This window comes from Callithrix jacchus, chromosome 17 (genome assembly GCF_049354715.1).
Source record: "Callithrix jacchus isolate 240 chromosome 17, calJac240_pri, whole genome shotgun sequence".
In the NCBI taxonomy this organism is placed as follows: Eukaryota; Metazoa; Chordata; class Mammalia; order Primates; family Cebidae; genus Callithrix; species Callithrix jacchus.
In genome coordinates, this window is record NC_133518.1 from 28243930 (window position 1) to 28260761 (window position 16832).

A 16832-nucleotide genomic window follows, 5' to 3' on the forward strand; every position below is an offset into this window, starting at 1 on the left:
AGTGCTGGGATTACAGACATGAGCCACCAGACCCAGCCAACAATATTTTTTGATATGGATAATTGCTTCTCAATTTTATATAAAATGTAAATCCTGCAGCAGCATTTCTTCTAACCACATTGCCATTTGGATATCCCTTCTTTTTAGAAAATCTGGAGCCACTGCTAGATGCAAGAAAATTCTGGGCCATTTCAGGCTCTGACACATCAATCCTGACACTCAGCCCTGGGGCCTGTGCTCACTCCCGCTGCATTTATGAATACTGTCATGGAAAAGTTTGAGCTGAAAGCTTTTTTTAAGGCTGGCCAAAAGAAATTGTTTTTTAATGCTGCCTCTTAGTCCTTAGCACTGAGATTGACCAACCTGATCCACATCCCCTTTTTCCAGTCTCTGAGTGTTAGGTAGCAGGCAAAGCATCTTATGTTCTTTGTGCTTTGTGTTTATGAAACAGGATCTGGACCAGGTACAACTCCATCTGGAAGAAGTGAGGTTCTTTGACGTGTTTGGTTTCAGCGAAACAGCAGGAGCATGGCAATGCTTCATGTGCAACAACCCTGAAAAAGCAACTGGTAAGAGACCCCTACCTGCTGCTAAGAATGATTTGTGCCCCTTGGATTTACAGGGATCTATCTGCCGCATTGTTCTAGGTGGCCTTCCTCTTGCACAAACATCCCCAGTTGTAATAATGCACAATCATGTCCCGTTTTGTGCTGAGAATAGCATCTCACCAAAGTGGTCATAGGAAAAAGGGAAAACTTTCGGAGGGGGAGGAAGAGAAAAAAATCCCTTAACTATATGTGGTTATCAAAGAAGCAGTATGAGCCATTTTGCCCTAAAAGTGTTGTCGTTTCAACCAGATGACCCTGAGGGTTAGAGAGAAAAAAAGTGTTCTGTCAAGGTGTGTTCCTTAAGGAAATGAGCCCACACTAAATCAGTGAATCAGCACACAGATCATAGTATCTCTTGTAATCCCTAATGCTGTTGCTTGGTGATTAAACTGTAAAAAGTGAAGCATTAAAAGAGTAAGAAATTATCTGAGAAATAACCTTATAGCTGGTTATTCACCCTTCCGCTTCCATTCTGCTGCTCAAGGAATTTGGTCTACTGACCTTGCCTTAAAATAATTGTTAGCAAATACAAGTCATACCCTATGCTAAACATATCCAATACCTTATCTCATTTAATCAATCCTTGCAATAATCTTATGAGGAAAATACTGATAATATCTCTGCTTTACTGATGAGGAAACTGAGGCACAGAGAGATATGATAACTGCACAAGGTCACAAACCTAAATTAACAGCAGCAGAATTTGAACCCGGCCTGACTCTAGAACCCATGCTCTTAAGCATTTCACCATTCTGCCTACTGGATACACTTGGCTCAATCTGACCAGTGGAAACAGGTTGCGAATAAGGCTATGTCCAAAAGGTTACGCTGTCATTGGAAGTGAAATATTTCATCCCTAATGTGCCCTTTGAGAGGAGAGAGCTCTCCAATGCTGTCATGGCTCAGGAACCGCAGTTTGGACCACGAGAGCAGTGTTAAAAGATTCTTGAACACAAAGCCACTTTGTAGATGAGCCATCCTCTAGAAAGCCGTGGATTATACCACCTGTACTCAGTCCTTTAATTTTAGGATTTATGCATCTTAAAGATTACCCATTGTGGCAAGTCTGTCCTCTTGTCAACTGCCAAGATGTTAAGGCTGACTCGAAAAAGTATGTTTATTTTGCCAGATGGAGATGTGCAGGGCTCTCGGAGAAGTGCCAATTAAAGTGTATTACCCCACGGAAATGGGGTGGATGGCAGAAGCTGGCGGTTAGGATGCCAGCCTTTGTCAAGCACAGACTGTTGGCTGATTACAGAGTCTGGATTGAGCCAATGCCAGAGTGAACACCCCAATTTTTTACAAGTTAATTCAAACAAATAAGGAATTGGGGAATTGACTGTCTCCATTATAAAACTTTCTAATTAGACCTTATTTCATTTAAGAAGACAGAGTGTAAAAGAAACTTTATTTGAGAGCTAGTAAAATAAGGTACTTATCTTAGGTAGCTCTGAGAGGCCCTGAAGAGTTTTCACTCCAAGCAAGCTGAGTCCTTAGATCAATAAATATTTAATCATATCTGGCCAAGGGAGGCCTCAGAGAAGGAGCTGAAAGTTAAAAACACAAAAAGTGTTCCTTTAATATATATTTTCTCAAATTCACTGCCATGCTCTTGAAAAGAACATTCTGCACATTCACTCTTTCTTATTTGTGTTCCTCACAGTTAAATATAGACTGAAAACATATAGCAATAAAAATTCAAGCAAGACCAAATATTTTAGAGTAGAACATATTGAATCAAAATGTTTGGCCCTGAACACTTCAGTGGGTTTGGATTTCTTTGCTCATTTCCTTTTATTACATGAAAGAGGATTTGAGTTTGAGAAAAGTCCTATTTTAAACTGTTTTTTTTTTTCATCAAAACCCTTGTTGATTTCATCTTCTTTTTTATATAAGCATATAAATTATATATTTAATCTTAGTGAAAGGTCTAACGTAATACTGTTGGCAAATATATTACTCAGAGAGACAGTATTTGCATTTAAGTTTTGCTTAAATTCAAAGTTTAAAGATGAGACGTAATAAAAAATACTTTATTGGTCATGCACAGTTAGCTTATTACTTGCATTTAATTTTTCATTTATGAAAAGCATGTTTGTCACAGTTGAGTGTATTCTACACACTGACCCTTGGGATAGAAATATGAATAAGGTACAATGTATCTTCTCTAAAAGAAATTAATAATTCAGTTAGGGCCAAAAGGTGTATTTGAGAAAATCTAGCATACTTCTTTCATGTTTTAGTATGCTATATTTGTTGAGTGAGTGAAGGAATGAATGTATAATATTTTAAAATGGCAATGTCAAATATTCCTTGAATGTCAAAATGTGATGTTTCAAGATTGTGATGATATGCTAACCATATCAACTTCATCCCTATACCATGCTCAATGCATTCTGAACCTGGCAAACGGAGGTTGGGGCTGTTTCCTCCTTGAGAGAAGTCACCATTTGTAAAGCCTTGATCCACTTCTATGCCTCTCTTAGTGCCTAGAATGTACTGTGCCCAACTGAGTTCTATGTAATGGTCTGAGTTTCATCAAGCCATTGCCCTGCAAGCCTCAGGGAGAAGAGGTCAAAAGAAGTAGAACTGGAGTGTAGAACAAAAGGCTGAAAAAACTGGGTTTTTAATATTTTTTAAAAGAATTAACAAATGATACAATAATTATTTTCATATATTCATGTTCAATATTTTTAATACTGTTCAGCATCTCTATAAATGAAACATAAAACAATTAGAGAATTTCAATTAGACATTAGGAAAGACAACCAAAAATATATAATACTCCCTAACAGTGTGTAGACTCCAGTGTGTAGCCAGGGGACTCCTTCAGAAACAGACAGTACCTCAACTGGCTGACATGCTCAACTCACATACATTCCCATCTTCAAGTAAAATTATCATCACTACTCTCCCACCAACTTCACCATCAACACGCAGAAATTCACAGGAGTTTAGTATCTGGTGAATAATAAAATTTTAATCTGATAAAGTACAGATAGTTAGAGGAAAGTAAATGCTAGAATAATGTAGAGGCCCTAAAATGATTATAATTGCTAGCATTTATCATTCTAGTTATATGCTAAGTTTGCATGCATTTTTCTCATGTCCTCACCATTATTGACTTCATTGTACAGATCATAAAACTGAAACACAGAGAGATTAAGTAATTTTTCCAAGGTCACACAGCTTCTAAGTGATGGAACCAGGATTTAATCCTGACAGGCCAATTCCAGAACCTGACTTTTCAATTTATAGGGAAAATTCAAGTTAAGGACATAAAATACTGGAAATTCAAAGAACAATCATTCAGTAATGTTATAATATATTATGAAGACCCAGAGACAAGTTTAATTTTTTAGAAGTAATCTACTTCCTCGATGATTTACTCTACTTAAAAATGAACAGAGATTTTGGTGTGATAATGTGTAAGAAATTATTACTTACAGGAAATGATTACAGCAGAATCTATTTCCAATTCTTCCAACTGCTGATTCAGTTTCTGATAATCATTTTATAAAAGTTCAAAGTAGAAGATTAGAAAATTACTGAAATAACTCAGTAATCCTCAGAGACTTGCCTAGTAGTGTTTATTGTAGATCTCATTACTCCACATGAATGAGAGAATGGAGATTGAGCAAGTAGATTGAACAGAACAGAACTTATTTCTGGAAAACCAAGCTAATATTCTTTATCAGTTGTCCTTGTGTCTTGAAATTGCACAGTGCATGTTAACAGTAAGAGTTAGTCAGCTGGTCTGTCCTGGAACACAACTGGCTTTCTCTTCAGTCACATTTTTGTAAAGTAGGAGGAAGAACTGGGTCATGACTTTCACTCATTTCTTGAGACACATAGGATGCCTTTGTTCTTACACCCTACAAAAAACAACTTAGAGTTTTGGCACTCCTGTCTTCCTCAATAAATCTAAGCAACCCCATATGATTAGCCTCTTAGTCACTAGACATTTAGAATTTGAATGTGATCAAGAGTAAGAGGTCCTCTTGGGTTCTAAAAGAAAATGGAACAATTTTTTCAGACGACTTTCTATCATGATTCATCTTAGAACTTGATTTCAAATGGTTGTGTTATAAGAACATACTGTCAAGCTGGGTGCAGTGGAATGTGCCTGTAGTCCCAGCTACTCAGGAGAGAGTGGTGGGAGGATTCCTTAAAGCCAGGAGTTTGAAGCTGTAGTGCACGATGATCATGTCTGTGAATAGGCACTGCACTCCAGCCTGTCAACATAGCATAGACCCTGTCTCTAAGTCTAAAATAAATAAATAAATAAATTTTGTTTAAAAGAATGTGGTATTTATTATATTACATTATTAATAAATGGGCAAATAGAGGTGGTTTCAAAATGCCTCCTCTATCAGGAGAGTTTCTTCAGACAGTCAAAAGAATTGGTAACAGCAGTTGTGGCTCTTCTTTGAGGGGCGCCCTTCATGTGGGTTAGATAATTTTCCATTCTAGATGCCAATGTGAAAATGAACTAAATGACCTCTGAGAGGACCTTGCCCATAAGGCCACAAATAGCCTTGTGAGTCCATGAATATGAAGCTTTTCCATTAAATTTCAATGTCAACTTTCACAGAACTTTAAAAGTGATAAAAGAAAACTCAATTGTGACATATGTGGTGGCTAGCATTGTAGTATGTCTATTCTCCCACCATGTGTTAGAGCACTGTTCTACATGCTAAGTGTTGGCAGAACAATGAAAACAAGGAAATGCTTTTTATACAATAACTTCACATTTTCACATTTATATACTGGGACTACTGAGTATATATTAATTATGTAAAAATTTAACCTCGGCTTTTTGTTCAGAGATACTTCGCAATATTCAATGACAAAATAAAAACACATTTATGAACTCAGATAATTTATTATCTTGAAATCTTCCTTTTCTCCCTTTCCCCATCTTCCATATTCCTGTCTTATGCCTCTGTGGCATAAGCATTCTTCTCTCCCTCTTCAACCTCCTCACACACTCTCATTTCTCTCTCCCTCTCTCTCTCACACACACACACACGCATATGCACACACACCTACACACCATCTCCAAGAAGAATTAATTTCTCTCCCTCTGTCCTTTCTGTCCTCTGTCCACACTTCTATATTGCATATGGCATGTGGCCATCAGTCTTTCCCTCTAGACAGTAAACTACAAGAAGAACCATCATTATGCCTCATCTTTGTATGGGCCTTAACCAGTGCCTGGCACATTATAGTGTTTAATAAGTGTTTGGCCAATAGATGTGTGATTGAGTAATTCATTAATTACTTAAGTGATAGAATAACCATGGAAAAATCTAATTTGTTTTGAAATGCAACTGTAAAATCTAACTTTTAAAAATCTAATGCTTTCTCAAAATTGAAAACAAGTAACTGAACTGAAAATAGAAATGGCATCTCTTGGAACACTGCTGTGTACAAGCTTTCAACATATTGTAGAAACTGAATTTTAGTATTATGCTAAAATCTTATAATATACACATAAGCAAAGAGCCTGTAGTAAATGTGCTAATAACTTGTGAACCTTGAAGAGAAACAAGCTAAGATCAGTAATCTAACACCCCTCAGGGATTAACTTTTATTTTTCATCCAGCATCACAGTCCTACTCATCTGCCTTTCGATATTGGGTCCATAATCTTGTCTTGATATAGAGAAAAAGTGTCAGGAAGGCCTTATACTTGCAACAAAGCATGAGTCATTCTATGATTATCCACAAACAAATCACTATACATAGTAATGCATCCTTTTCCACATAGAGAACAAGCTAAGTCAAGCCAATATAGGGATGAGAAGAAGCTATGTAAAGGCAGACATTAGCAAAGGCAGACATTAGTGAGTACATTAGTTTCATCACCATACAAGCATAAGATGACATTGATTTCAAGAATTTTGTGAAATTTTTAAAATAAAGCACTTAGTATATTTTAAAAGAGCTCTAGCCATCATCTTGCAGAGTAATCCTTTTTTTATTATATAGGTACACTAAGAATGAAGTTTTTTTTATCAGCCACAAATACACCTATTTAAAAGACATACCAGTACTTTTTAGCAGCCACAGAGAATAAAGTCACCAAAGAATGGTCATATTTTGCCTTGGATTTCATCCTTCCCACCTTCTCAGAAACTTTTGAGTATAGATTAACCTTTTTCTCTTCTCTATTCAATTTTTTCCTTCCAACTGAGTCCTCCTATTGGCTTCTAAACATAATTAAGTGGTTTATCCTCCCCTTTTTCTCCATCTACTGCCTTATCTCTCACTTCCCGTTTAAAGCCAAGAGAGTTGTCTATCTCTGTCCACTTCCTTGTCTCTTTCTCCTCATGACTCATCCCTCTCTAACCTTGTTTCTAACTCTATCATCTCTCTATATAGTCATTAAAAACCTGCAAGTCACCCATGCACTGCACATGGTTCAGTCTTCATGTTACTTGTCTCTTAGCAATATTCCATTCTGTAGACCAATTCCTCATTCTTAAAACATTCTTCTCCTTCAGTTTCCATGACATAACACTCCTCTAACTTCCTTCCTACTCTCTGGAAACCCCTTCTCAGCTCACCTTTCTTTACCCAGTTAGTCATTGTTGGCATAACCCTCTTACTCCACTATTCACTTCTATGCAAAATGTCCAGATGTATATATGCAGTCCCAGCCTCTTCTCTGAACTCTAGATTTACATCACCCACCACCTACTTGACTGCTTCTAAGGCACCCCAAAATCAGTTCATTTTATTTTTAAGATAGGGTCTTGCTGTGTTGCCCAGACTGCTCTCAAACTCCTGAGATCAAGCAATTATCCCACCTCAGCCTCCAGAGTAGCTGAGATGACAAGCATGCACCACTGTGCCCAGTGTCAGTTCATTTAAGTTAAAACTCTTGATTGTCTATTTGCTTCCCCCAAACACTTACTCTTCTTCCAGCATTCCTTAGCTCAGTGAATGCAACATCACTCAATCTATTGCACCAACCAAAGACCCACTCATTGCCTTTTCCACTTCCCCCATCCAATCTATCACCCCAATATTGAGGATTTTACTTTCTCAATTGCTCTCAAATATGTCCGCTTCTCTCCATACCACTAGTGCAAGCTGCCATCACATTTTACCTACAATAATGGCCATAGTCTCCTCATTGAACTATTCTGAACTGTTCCAATCTCACACGATGCAACCAGAGTGAACTCTTCAAAGCACAAATTTGTTGTACCACCCCTTGCATGAAATTTTATGTAGTTTCCCATAGCTCTTAAAGACCAAACTTCGTAACATACCCTTCGTGGTCTCACATGGAATCGTCTCCCCCAGCTTCTCCAGCTTCACCCTGTCCTGTATTTCCTCTGCTCTCTTTGCTTTTCCTAGAAGAACCCTCTTTAAGTTTCCCAGACTCACTGTGCTTCTTCCTGCCACCATGCTTTTATATGTACTTTTTCTTATACCAGGAATTCCCTTTCTTCCCTCTTCGCCTCGTTACACTAGATCTTAGCCTTCTGATTACAAATCAAATTCACAGCTTCAGTATTGGAAGCCATTTATAACCCCCTGATGCATACCAAGGTCCTCAAAGTACCTCAAACTTCTCCTCCATAACATTGGTTACAGCTGCCATCTTGTACTTTTATGCGTGACTTTTAGATTAATGTCTACTTCCTCCAGTAAACAGTAAGTTCTGTGAAATGGGCTCTCTTCATCCATCTATCCTCAGCCCCTAGCACTCAATAGATGCTCAATAAATATATACCAATAAATGAATGGCCAAAGTTAGTGTTTCTCAGAAAATTTTCATTAATAAATTTTTTCTCAGTCAAGTGACAAAAAAAAAACAGATTAATGAATCAACAGTGACTCATTTTACAGGAAAAAGATATTCATATAATAACATTTACAGCATCTCTTTTGTGCCAAATATATTCTTTATACAAGCAGTCTCTTCTTAAATGTTTTTCAAAAGTACTGTAACAAACAGATCACATTAATAGAATGTGTGATGTATTCATATATATTAAAAATATACATGCACATGGATATGTACACATATATGTATATATACATGTGTGTGTTTATATATAACATACAGTGTGTGATGGTGTTTATATAACTGCTAAAGCTTCCAATGTAGACTTATAAATGTCCATTCATTGTCAAAAGGTTTGAAGCCAAGTGCTGAACCACAACAGATGGAACTCATGCTAAAAAATTCCATGAAAGCAGTGTAGGTAACACCTTAAAATGTTCCAGAATACAAGAATTTACAGGCAGGTGGGACAATGGTTACAATGTGCTCAAATGGTACAACCCAAATGAGTTGGCTCTCCTTATCACAGATGGGGCACAAGCTTGTCAGATCTATTTTTTCCAACCCAGACAAACTCTACAATGTCCAAGCAGTATGGGAAAGTCCTCGACATTTAAAACTAAAGTCCTATGGCCAGATGTCATCAATAATATCTTTCCACAAGATCTTATTAATAAGACTAAGTAGGAACAACATAGGATATTTGTGAAACCCTTTCTTATTAAAAGTTAATCCTACAATTCAATAATTATCGGCCAGGCTCAGTGGCTCACACCTGTAATCCCAGCATTTTGGGAGGCCCAGGTGGTGGATCACTTGAGCCCAAGAGTTGGAGATCAACCTGGGCAACATGGTGTAACCCCATCTCTACAAAAAGTACAAAAATTAGCCTGTGGTGGCACATGCCTGTAGTCCTAGCTACTTGGAAGGCTGAGGTGAGAGGATCATCTGAGCCTGGGAGGCAGATGTTTCAGTAAGCTAAGATCTCACCACTGCACTCCAACCTGGGTTACAGAGTGAAACCCTGTCTCAAAAAATAAAAAAAATAACTTCTTCAATGCCACCCTCCCAATCTTTTCCTATTGGTCTTTATCAGTCATTGCTCAGCAAGCCTGGGCCAGTCTTCTTTGATGAGCTTCCTTTATGAGCTTCTCATAAAGACACGTACTGCTCAGAACTGCTGAACAGGTTACCTTCTTGGAAAGTGCCCTTATAATTTTTGTTACACTATTAACACAATAAATAAGCAAAATTCCACAAACACTAATTCTGAACATTTTTTCTGTAACCCTGCTGACTGAAACCAAGAACATGAATCTAAGCTTATACTGCCATTCTTGTCTTTAATTTTATCAAAATGTCATAGTTTTCTCTCTACCATTGGTTTTGCCATTTTACTCTTTCATATGTCATATAACCTATGACTGTCATCTACCATGAAGATACGAATTATGTCCTGTAAGTTTTTGAGCAACATAAGAATCACCTATGGCCCTTGTTTAAAATGCAGGGTTTCTCACTCTATCCCAGAACTTTGATTCAGTAGGTTTGGAGTGATGCCTGGAAATGTGCATTCTAACAAGCCAGCAGATCATTCTTATTTAGGTGGTCTCACAACAAAGTTCAGAAAACATAGCTCTAAACGCTTATAACACAGTCGTTCTGAAGCTTTTTTCTTTGCATCAATACATCAGTAATTGGTCAGAGAAGCCTAGAAAGTGTACTATGTTTTGATGGGTATGAAATTACTGAGAAAGGAAGCCATTCAGTCACATGTGGCAGTGCCCTCAAAGGGCTGCTGTCAAACTTAGTTTGTCTGTCCAATTTTGGTCCCCACAGTATTGTTTAAGATGTTACAAAATCAGTGAGGATTATGCCTTCTGGTTTATCCACTACCAATAGAGAAATATTGCACTCTAAAACACTGCCTGGAGATTCATAAGAAACATGCCATTTGTTATCATCTTTAGCAATTTCAAAAACCCCAGACACTCAGTCTACTAAATGTGGCTCCTACAGCCCCTTCATTTAATGCTTCTACCCCTCTTTATGCATATCCTCTGGAATTGTAGTTGGCTTTATTAGAAGTGGCACCCACAGCAAAGAAAAAAAATCAGTAAAACCACAGAAGAAGATTGAAGTAAATTTGAAACTTTAAATATATAAAAAGAAATTCCCCATAGACTATAAAGCAGTCATAATTCCCAGAAGCAGTGTTTTCAAGGGGGGAAAATAACATAATATACTTTTTCTCAGTTCTTACTTAAAAACTAAGAATTGGAGGGTTGTGTGTGTGTGCATGTACGTGTGTACTTTTTTTTTTTTTTTTAACGGAGTCTCACTCTGTTGCCCAGGCTGGAGTACAGTGGTGCAATCTTGGCTTACTGAAACCTCTGCCTCCTGGGTTCAAAGCAATTCTGCCTCAGCTTCCCAAGTGGCTGGGACTGCAGGTGCACACCACCACACTCAGCTAATTTTTTAAATTTTAGTACAGACAGATTTCCCCATGTTACCCAGGCTGGTCTCAAACTCCTTAGCTCAGGCAATCTGCCTGCCTCAGCCTCCCAAATTGCTGGGATTACAGGCTTGAGCCACTGCGCCCAGCCTGGGGTTTATATTTTTTTCTTCCAGAATATGTTTTCTTTTGAAGGCATTTATCTTTAACAATCAGAAAAGAATATCTAGAAATTCAAATATCACAAAATAAACTCATGAAAGTCTCAAATATGAGTTATTCATGCATAATACAATACTTTCAAGACAAAACTGACATAAGCCAAAAAGCACACAGTATGAGGACTTTCTGAGTTTGGATGAAAGTCAGTATGCCATGTGAACAGTAGTTATGTGGAGGTTACTGTCTATTGTCATCCCTTCCAGCCTGTCACAAGAACAAGCAGAAACAAGCATAAAGTCTCAGAAGAGAAGAAAGTAACCACAGATAACATAGGAAATTCTCCCAAGGCAGCTTAATCTATTATTGGGTTGACTTGCAAATGGCAGTTTCAATGAATACATTGATGAATTACTCAAAAACAGAAGAGGACCAGGTGAAGTGGCTCATGCCTATAATCTCAGCACTTTGGGAGGCAGAAGTGGGAGGATCACTTGAGGTCAAAAGTTCAAGACCAGCCTGGGCAGCATTGTAAGACCCCATCTCTACAAAAGAAATTAAAAATTATCAAGATGTGATGATGTGCAACAGCAGTTCTAATCACTGCAGGTGCACACCTGAGGCAGGAAAATTGCTTGAGCCCAGGAGTTCAAGGTTATAGTAAGCTATGATAAAGCCACTGTATTCCAGCCGATCCTGTCTGTAAAACACACATACACATGCACAGAGGGAGAGAGAGAGAGAGAACATCTTTCTTTTTGAGACACTTTGAATTGCCTTTCATACCTCCATTTTTATTAAAGGTCCAAGTTCAGAGATTGCAGGATTTCTTCTTACTCTGAATTCTCTTACTATTCCTGACACTTTTATATAAGCCATTAGGTCACAGTATTTCTAAAACCACGTGTTCATCACAATAAAAGGATGATGATGATTGTTTTACATTGATCCATAATGTCAATCATGATGATAGTAGCTATCATTTATTGATTCATTATTGTGAGCAGGTCCCAGCTAAGCAAGGCCACTGTCAACCTTTGTGGCACTTTTATGTGCCTTCATTTATGGTGTTTGTAGTCCTTTCAGGGATGTATGGCTTGACTAACAAAACCCCCACAGCCATTTGTGTTGTGCTAATTATAACTCTAGGGAGTAGGAAAGGGAAGCTCAGTCCAGAACCAGTCATCCAGTAAGTGGCAGATTTTGGACTTCAACTGAGGTCTACCTCCAAAGACAGTGCCCTTACCCAATAAACCATAGGCCTGTACCAGAGAAAGTCTTTGGAACAGTCTCATATGGTCTATTATAATAAAGAGTAAGCATGGCATTCAGCACACTGGTTAAACAAATTTTAATTGGTTAAAGACATTCAGAATTGCAACAAATCTTAAGACAAGATGGAGAGTGAATGATTGACCTCTTGTGCACTTGAAATAAATAAGGTCTGTGACTATCCAGGCTTTTTGTCATTATGTTACATTACAAAGCATTACATTCCACTCTGCATAGTACCCAAGGTTCTTTAAGGTTGGTCTCTCTAAATGTCACACCTCATCTCTTGCCTCTTCTCCCACTCCCTGCTCCCTCCCAGAATGAGTTACAGTTCTCAGAATGCATTTTATGCCTCCCTCCCTCAGCCCTGGTCCTTCACTATAAACTTTTTTTCTTTTTTATTTCTTTTTTTGGCTCAGTAACATTCCTCCCTTCACCTTCATAGCTGCAACTTGTCCCTGAGAATTCAGCCTAGAAGACAGCATCTACTTTAGAAGCTTTTCTGCTTTCTATGCCCCAGTTTAGAATAAGTGCCTCTCGGTGTGTTGCAGTTAGACCCTGTGCGCAGATCTAGCCTGGTACTTATCCTACTCTGTACTCATTTGCTTACTGCATTGCTCTGCATCTCAGTGATTGAGACTGTCATATTTGTGTTTATATTTCCTTTACCTGGCATGTGCCTAGTTCATGATAAGCATTCAATAAAGGCATTTTGAATAGAAGAATGGGAGAATCAATAAATGGCAAAGGGTATTAACAAAAAGTGGAACTCAGCCTTCCAGGACAAGAATAACATGAATGCTAAATGCTCTTATTAACTGAGAAGAAACCACTGGAGGCATCTCATTTGCTACAATTCCACCACCAGAAGATAAAAGGATTTTTCTCCATTATTTGGACCTACGGTTTTCCCCCTTTAACTCCTTTCTACCCTTCCTCCACAATAAGACAACCACCACCATGTCTGTAGCACGAAATACCTACAAATTGGCAAGTTGTAGGCATAAATACTTCGGTCTAGTCAAAACAAAAGCAGATCTATCAAAAGGAAAGGTCACAGCAAGTTCTTTTGGGATGCCTGAGGCATTTTGCTTGTTCACTTTCTAAAGGGCCAAAGAATGATAACATCTGCTTATTATGAGAGTGTTTTGAGAAAGCTAGCAAAAGTTTTAGCAGAAAAACACCCAGGGGCTGGGCACGGGGCTCATGCCTGCAATCCTAGAACTTTTGGAAGCTGAGCCCAGGAATTTGAAGACAATGGGTAACATGGCAAAACCCCATTTCTACAAAAATAAAAATTTTTAAAAATCAGCCAGGTGTGGTGACACATGCCTGTGGCTCCAGCCACTAGGGAGGCTGAGGTAGGAGAATCACTTGAGCCCAGGAGGTGGAGGCTGCAGTGAGCCATGTTTGTGCCACTGCACTCCAGCCTGGGTGACAGAGTGAGTCCCTGAAAAAAAAAGAAAGAAAAAGAGGAAAGAGGAAGGAAGGAAGGAAGGGAGGGAGGGAGGGAGGGAGGGAGGGAGGGAGGGAGGGAGGGAGGAAGGGAAGGAGGGAAAAACACCCAGGAAAGCTTTACTAGAGAGTCCTTCCCTACCATGACAATGCTCCTGCTCATTCTTCTCATCAAACAAGGGCGATTTTGTGAGAGTTTCCATGGAAAATCATTAGGCATCCACCTGACAGTCCTGACTTGGCTTTTTCTGTCTTTTTATTTCCTAATCTTAAAAAATCTTCAAAGGGTACTTATTTTGCTTCAGTTAATAATGTTTAAAAGACTGCATCAACATGGTTAAATTCCCAGGACCCCCAGCTCTTTCATGAAGGACTAAATGGCTGATATCACCACTTATCAAAGAGTCTTGAACTTGATGGAGTTTATTTTGAGAAAAACAGTTTCCACTCTTTATTTTTTTCTTTTAATACCATTTTTTCATGAACTTTTGAAGTTCTCTTGTTTATCTGAACTTGGCTGACTGTGATATATAATCTGTGCTTGTCACTTCTGTTCTCCATCTCTCCTGCCCAGCTCCATGTCCACAGGCTGCCATGCAGTGACTATGTCAATAGCCTCCTTTACCTCTGGCTTTCAGGTACCTTCCACCACTGGGGACACCAGTAGGAGGTCAGAGGGAGGTAGGAGGGTGAAATTGAGTTGTTGATTTGCTGGCTCCCACACCTGCTTGGACACTGAAGGTCGACAGTGTCCTCTGTTTCAGGCCACAGCTCCTATCGAACAGTGCTCTCCATACAGTCTCCCACTGGGTCCTAACTGTTCTCTGCCTTTTCCTCTTCAGGCAGAAGGGCACTAGGCTTGTATGGTTGCTGCCCCCAGAGTACTATGGTGCTTTTCCTACAACTTGCCCACACCTGAGTAAATAATCTCTGTATTAACTCTCCTCAATTGCTCAGCTCGAGATGCCATCTGTTTCCCGTCAAGACCCTGCATGATACATCACTGACTGCATCTGGGGCCCATGAGGTTTCATGCCTGGATGGCTGGACCCTCACATTCTCTAGGCCCCTCCTTAGTCCTTTCTAATGGGGCTTCAGAAAAACTTTCCCATAAAGTCCAATATGACATCCCTATCACTGATACCCAATTTCTTTCCTGGATCTTACACCTAGAAAACCTTGAACTGACCTCTACCCTCAGCCCTCAGCTCGTGACTATTCCAGAGCAACTGCCTTACATACTCGCTTCTGAGTTTGTTGATTCTTCTGGCTTCTTCAGTGTCTTTTGTGTGTTTCCCTCACACAGCTACCTTGCTCCCACGATCCTTTTCTGCACTCTATCAGGAAAATTCTCTCTTCTTCATCAGGGCCCAGCTCTCATGTCACCTTGTCCCAACTAGAAGTGGAATTTCCACTCTTCCGATGCTATAACACGTGGCTTATACTTCTCGGTGGCACTTGACAAACTCTACACTGAGCAGTAGAATTTATAAAATGCTTTACCTTCCCTAGATGATAAATTAAAGCTCCCTGTGAGGGGGATTTTGTAACCCCTCAGGTCCAAACATAGTGTCTTAAAATTTAACTGTGCTCAAAATACATACGGGATGGATGGATGATTGATAAATGAACAGATGAATATTCTTTATTTTTTATTCTTCTGCTGTGGATTTTCTCAGCTCTAGGAGACCTATTATTATACTTACTCATCAACTTCATGTTAAATAAGATCAACACCTTCACAATTCATTTTTTAATCAACAAATATTTTTAACTTGGTGCAGAAAATGGATACAATTAACATATAAACATTTGTATTAGCATTCTGAAAAACTTTCAAGTTGATAAACCCAGTAACAGTTTCGGTTCCAGTTGAACTAGGAAATTCAATTTAATAACCCATAGCTTTTACAGCCAGTTGATATTTAAAGAAACAAACAGGCCAGGCGCATTGGCTCAAGCCTGTAATCCCAGCACTTTGGGAGGCCGAGGCGGGTGGATCACGAGGTCAAGAGATCGAGATCATCCTGGTCAACATGGTGAAACCCCGTCTCTACTAAAACTACAAAAAAATTAGCTGGGCATGATGGCGCATGCGTGTAATCCCAGCTACTGAGGAGGCTGAGGGAGGAGCATTGCCTGAACCCAGGACGGGGAGGTTGCAGTGAGCCGAGATCGTGCCATTGCACTTCAGCCTGAGTAACAAGAGCGAAACTCCGCCTCAAAAAAAAAAAAAAAGAAAAACAAACAAACAGATCCATGTTAATAGAGAATGTCCTAGCCAAATTGTGGTGCTTTGTTTTTTGGTGTTTTTGTTTGTTTCGTTTTGTTTTTTTCAAAAGACAGCATTTCATTCTGTCACCCAGGCTGGAGTGCAGTGATATGATCATAGCTCACTGCACCCTTTGACCTCTGAGGCTCCAGCAACCCTCCCACCTCAGCACCGCTCCACCCTAATGAGTACCTCATAGTATCATTCCACATGTTACTTTTCAAATGGAATATGATAATCTTAGAAAAAAAAATTCGTTTCTTGTTTTAGCTGTGAAGAGGCTGTGATATTATATATGAATCCCTTGCTTAAAAGGATGTACTATGGACAACAGACCTTTAAAATTACACGTATCCAGCCATGCATATGTTAGACATAATAGTAAAAAAAAAAAAGGTTTTGGGATATGGTGTAGCAGCTAGAAAAATTTTGTTTTGTTTTGTTTTTTGAAATTAGTTTTAAGTTAATCTCATAGCTCCAAACAGCTTGGCTTTTACTGACTTCTCTGAAACTGACTCCAATGCCTAAATTTGGGGCCTAACATTCAGCTTCTTTTAAGTTCTGGTAACATTTCCTTCCTAAAACCCTTTCCATTGATTTTTTTTCCCCTAAGGCTAATTTTCACTGGGCTGTAATGAGAAGTCTTTGCTTCCCAGTTTGTCTCTGAACTCCTTCATCCTTTGTTGTTAGAAAGCCTATCATTTTGTCTTGACTCTCTCATCATAGCCATTGTATCCGATTCACCCCATGTCTTTAAGGACTCCAACAATTTTGCCAAGTGTTCCTTGTAAACTTTTCTCACACAAGT

The 16832-nt window shown here is 38.9% G+C and overlaps 1 protein-coding gene and 1 long non-coding RNA gene across 4 annotated transcripts in view; one reads left to right on the forward strand and one right to left on the reverse strand.

Annotated features, from left to right (window-relative positions):
* VEPH1 (ventricular zone expressed PH domain containing 1) overlaps nucleotides 1-16832 on the forward strand; it is a 232489-nt gene that overhangs the window by 206131 nt on the left and 9526 nt on the right. For all 3 annotated transcript variants that reach the window (XM_008983589.5, XM_017965729.4, XM_002759456.6), the window contains one exon: nucleotides 452-569. In XM_008983589.5, coding sequence (XP_008981837.1) covers nucleotides 452-569 — 118 coding nt within the window. The remainder of the gene's footprint in view (nucleotides 1-451; nucleotides 570-16832) is intronic.
* LOC144579894 (uncharacterized) overlaps nucleotides 2051-16832 on the reverse strand; it is a 112706-nt gene continuing 97924 nt past the window's right edge. Inside the window, exon 3 of the long non-coding RNA XR_013528476.1 lies at nucleotides 2051-2155. This is a non-coding gene — a long non-coding RNA (uncharacterized LOC144579894). The remainder of the gene's footprint in view (nucleotides 2156-16832) is intronic.